This window comes from Chionomys nivalis, chromosome 5 (genome assembly GCF_950005125.1).
Source record: "Chionomys nivalis chromosome 5, mChiNiv1.1, whole genome shotgun sequence".
In the NCBI taxonomy this organism is placed as follows: Eukaryota; Metazoa; Chordata; class Mammalia; order Rodentia; family Cricetidae; genus Chionomys; species Chionomys nivalis.
The window spans coordinates 50242321-50247346 of NC_080090.1; the positions used below are offsets into that span (position 1 = coordinate 50242321).

Here is a 5026-nt window from a genome sequence, read left to right on the forward strand (position 1 = left end):
TTAATAAATAAAAATAAATCCAAAGTCATGTGTCCCATTCAGTTCTTCATTTGAGACATAAAGAAACTAGTTATGACACCAGGGAACAGCATGGTGTCCCCATCTGGAAACTCCAGGTTTCTCTTCTGTGAACCTTTTCTTTTGCTAAAGCAGCAAAGATAGAAGCCATGATGTCATGAGCACGCAATCTTGATAGGTATTATCTGATGATACTAACATTTAAAAGTACTGCAGTTATGTCAGTGTTCATAGAAATAGAGAGAAGCTGAGACATTAGAGAGGGGGAAGCTATCAAGGAACATGTTCACTTCCAAAATCTGTTTACAAAGCTCTTCTGAAATCAGATGTTCATCTGCAAGCATCACTCATGACTCAGGGTCAGTCTTCCAAGACTAAGTCATAGAACCATTTGTGTGCTATATACAGCACAGCAGGCTGACACCCACTTCAAAACTCTTGAGATAGCTGAAGTTGAAATTAACAATTGCTAACTAAAATTCATGACTTTGCACTTCTGAAAAAGTGAGAATATAGTTCTGTGTAACTGGAGGGACACAAGCCCACTCAAGTATGTGGTTCTGGTAGGCTATGCCCTTCTCCCTGATTCCCTCCTCCCTGGTAAAAACCATTAGGTTAAATTCCTAAAGCTTGTCACCAAGATCTATTCCCTTATTCCACCACTTCCTCTTCCTAAGGTTGAATACCAAAATCTAGCAACCACAAACCCCTTTTGACTTACTAATTAAAATGTCCAGTTGGAGTCACACACCTCATCCTAAGACAGGGTTTCCCCTTTGCCTTTATAAACCACCATTTGCCTATGTGCCATGTCTGTCTCCTCTCTGGGCAGAGGCAGTCCTTTGTCTCTCCAAGACAAATACTTCGGCCCCATCTCCCTTGTTCCTTCCCCTTTCCTTCACCCTCATCTCTACCATTACATCCTAGCCCATCCTAACACAGACCTTCCCTTTTACACTTAGGAAAGACAACTATAAGGTCATTTGCTGCTGTTTTTCTGCCTGAGTCAGAAAGTAGCCACTTTAACTTTTCTTATCAGCGTAATAAAGGAACTCTTGGTGAAAAAAGGTGTTTGGGTGTAGTTTATGCCTAATTTGGGGGAGGAAGAGTCTGGAAGAGAGCCTCCGCCGTTCACTGTTTGCTATTCAGGAATCCCTATCGGTAACAAATTCTACTCGTAGGGCTTGGAAAGAAAAAAAAAAAAAACAAGAAAAAGCAGTTCCATCTTTTAAGAATCTTAGTGATGGAGCCTCTAGCACATAAAAAGATGTTTCTGCAATAGTGTTCTTCATGGTAGCAAATCCCATAGTGCACCAAAGGCTTGCTTTGCAAACTATGATGCTCTAACACTATGTGGAGGACATGCAGAGAGTCTCAATTCCACCTCAGCTTCCCAGAATACAGTCTCCTCCCTTTCTTCATGTCTCCCTCCCTCTGTGTGTGTGTGTTATCTTTCTTACATGTATGTATGTGTGTGATCATGTGTATAAGTACAGGCATGCACTTCCACGGCAAGCATGTAGATGTCAGAGGATACGGGTGTCAGTCCTCACCTGTTTGAGTCAGGGCCCCTTGTTCAACATTGTATATGCCAGCCTCGCTGCTCTGTGAGCTTCCTGGGATTCTCCTGATTTGTCCCCTATTGCTTATCACAACGGGAACACTGCAATTACAGATGTGTGTGCCCAGCTTTAAGCCAGTCCCTAGGTTCTCATGCTTACAGGGATAGCACTTCACCCGGAGACATCTCCCCAGCCCAGAAAGTGCATTTGAAGTATTCAATGCCCAAGTGAGGCAAACACCATTAGAGTTTGATAAGCAGCCTCGGGGATTACCTATGAAATCTCAGATGTGAGAGAAAAACACCCAGCTCATGAAAAAGACATGTAGGAGGACCTCAGTCTCGCGGTCTTCGTGAAAATATTAATACATGCTTTAAGAACATACTTGGCTAACAGAATTTGTCATATTAGTTTGAATTTCACCATTTGATTTACATCTCAAAGGCAAAATGATGTTACTGGACAAACTGCCAGCTAAAGGTACCAAAGAGTATACACGTACTGTTAAACAAAGTCTTTCCCTGAAAAAATGAATAAAAAAAAGCTTCATAATGGACAAGATACACAAACCCACATCTTCTCATTTTGGATTCATCTCACTGTATCCCATTGTTATGTGTCTACACAGCAGGTCTTCCAACAAAATAAGCTTGCTTTTGGTCACCACAGGAGGATACATTGTGACTTGCCTTAGCTCGGCTCTGATCATAGTAGCTACTTTGTTTCTGGTTGTATATTAACAGGTAAAAGATTGGCAGAATCATACAGTCCCATTCCTTACTGATTTTTAAAATTGTTTGGTATAAGTTCAACAGAAAAAGAACCATGCCTCAGAAGGAATTATAGGCGCTGTTATGAACTGGGATGGATACAGGTTAGCAGAGTGTGGCATGGGTAAAGACTTGGCAACAATTCCAAATGAATCATCTTCGAAAAGTGGGATGAGCCACAGACAGAAGCACCAGAGAAGCCAAACTGACAACTATGTGAACAGATGGGAAATAGGAAGCCATGAAACTTCTGGAACCCTACAAAGCAGAATCATGTCTGACTTGGTCCAGCACCAGCTGTATAACATAGCTCAAGGTACTCAACCTCTCAGAAGCTACAATTTTCTTTTTTTTTTTTTAGAGTCTTTTTTTTTTAATTTTTTTTTTAATTTTTATTTTTTTTATTTTATTTTTTTATTAATTAATTAATTTAATTATTAAAGATTTCTGCCTCTTCCCTGCCACCACCTCCCATTCCCTCCCCCTCCCCCAATCAAGTCTTCCTTCCTCCTCAGCCCAAAGAGTAAGCAGGTTTCTCTGCCCTGTGGGAGGTCCAAGGACCACCCACCTCCATCCAGGTATATTAAGGTGAGCATCCAAACTACCTGGGCTCCCACAAAGCAATACAATTTTCTTATCTGTCAGATGGGATAATGATAGGACTTACTTCAGAGGAGTGTCACAAAGCTCACGACACAATGCACCACACCCAACATTATCTGTCACTATCACTCTTCCCACCGTTGTATATAAATACATGCAGGTGCTTTTGTAACACCAAGCACACCTAAGGATTCAACAAATGTCTATTTCTGTTGTAATATAGGAGTTGTTATACTGAATTCTAAGATTTAAAATTAAAAAAAAAATTATCGGATGGAATTGCTGGGTCCTGAGGTAGGTTGACTCCCAGTTTCCTGAGAAGCTGCCACACTGATTTCCGAAGTGGTTGCACAAGCTTGCAATCTCACCAACAATGGATGAGTGTTCCCCTTACTCCACATCCTCTCCAGCATAGGCTATCATTGGTGTTTTTGATTTTAGCTATTCCAACAGGTGTAAGATGGTATCTCAAAGTTGTTTTGATTTGCATTTCCCTAATCTGAGGAGGTTGAGCATGACCTTAAGTGTCCTTTGGCCATTTGAACTTCATCTGTTGAGAATTCTCTGTTCAGTTCAGTACCCCATTTTTTAATTGGGTTAATTAGAGGGGTTTTTTTGGAGGGGATTCAGTGAACTTTATTGACGGCATTCAAGAGAGTAGGGCTCCCTAAGCCCCTCCTGCTATCTGGGGGTCTAGGATGGAAACTGTGAGGGAGATGCTCAATGTCAAGAATTGAGTTAGGACAGGGACTGCTAAGCAGCCGAGGGCCTCTCTCTTGTTGTGTCCTTGCTGGGGTGGATTGTCCAGGGCGGGCTTCTTACTCCTTAGAGGCCATGTAGGCCATGAGGTCCACCACTCTGCTGCTGTAGCCGAATTCATTGTCGTACCAGGAAATGAGCTTTACAAAGTTGTCATTGAGAGCAATGCCAGCTCCAGCATCAAAGGTGGAAGAGTGGCAGTCACTGTTAAAGTCGCAGGAGACAACCTGGTCCTCAGTGTAGCCCAGGATGCTCTTTAGTGGGCCCTCGGATGCCTGCTTCACCACCTTCTTGATGTCGTCATACTTGGCAGCTTTCTCCAGGCAGCATGTCAGATCCACGATGTACACATTGGGGGTAGGAACACAGAAGGCTATGCCCGTGAGCTTCCCATTCAGCTCTGGGATGACTTTGCCCACAGCCTTGGCAGCACCAGTGGATTCAGGGATGATGTTCTGGGCAGTGCTACAGCCATCTCGCCACAGCATCCCAGAGGGGCCATCCAAAGTCTTTTGGGTAACCGTGATGGCATGGACTATGGTCATGAGTCCTTCCACGATGCCAAAGTTGTCATGGATGACCTTGGCCAAGGGGGCTAAGCAGTTGGTGGTGCAGGAAGCGTTGCTGACAATCTTGAGGGAATTGTCATACTTGTCATGGTTTACACCCATCACAAACATCGGGGCATCTGCAGAAGGGGCAGAGATGATGACCCTTTTGGCCCCACCCTTCAAGTGGGCCCCAGCCTTCTCCATGGTGGTGAAGACACAGGTCGACTCGACAACATACTCGGCGCCGGCATCTCCCCATTTGATGTTGGCGGGATCTCGTTCCTGGAAGATGGTGATGGCCTTCCCGTTGATGACAAGCTTCCCATTCTCAGCCTTAACTGTGCCTTTGAACTTGCCATGGGTGGAGTCATACTGGAACATGTAGACCATGTAGTTGAGGTCGATGAAAGGGTCATTGATGGCAACAACGTCCACTTTGCCAGAAGTGAAGGCAGCCCTGGTAACCAGGCGTCCAATACGGCCAAATCCGTTCACTCCAACCTTCACCATCGTGTCTCTGGAACGAGGCTGGCACTGCACCAAAAGAAGCGGCTGTCTCAAGAACAGGGAGGAGCAGAGAGCTGGTTAATTAGAGTTTTAATGTCTAGTTTCTTGAGTTTTTTATATATTTTGGAGATCAGACCTTTGTCTGATGCAAGGTTGGTGAAGATCTTCTCCCATTCAGTAGGTTGTTTTTTGTCTTAATGACAGTGTCCTTTGCATTACAGAAGCTTCTCAGTTTCAGGAGGTCCCATTTATTCAC

At 43.9% G+C, this 5026-nt stretch overlaps 1 protein-coding gene across 1 annotated transcript; it reads right to left on the reverse strand.

The window, feature by feature from the left end:
* Nucleotides 1–3771: 3771 nt before the first annotated feature.
* Nucleotides 3772–4779, reverse strand: LOC130874597 (glyceraldehyde-3-phosphate dehydrogenase-like). The gene has a single exon (XM_057769984.1). The coding sequence runs from the start codon at nt 4771–4773 to the stop codon at nt 3772–3774; it is 1002 nt and encodes a 333-aa protein (XP_057625967.1). The 5' UTR covers nt 4774–4779.
* Between the last annotated feature and the right edge of the window lie 247 nt (nt 4780–5026).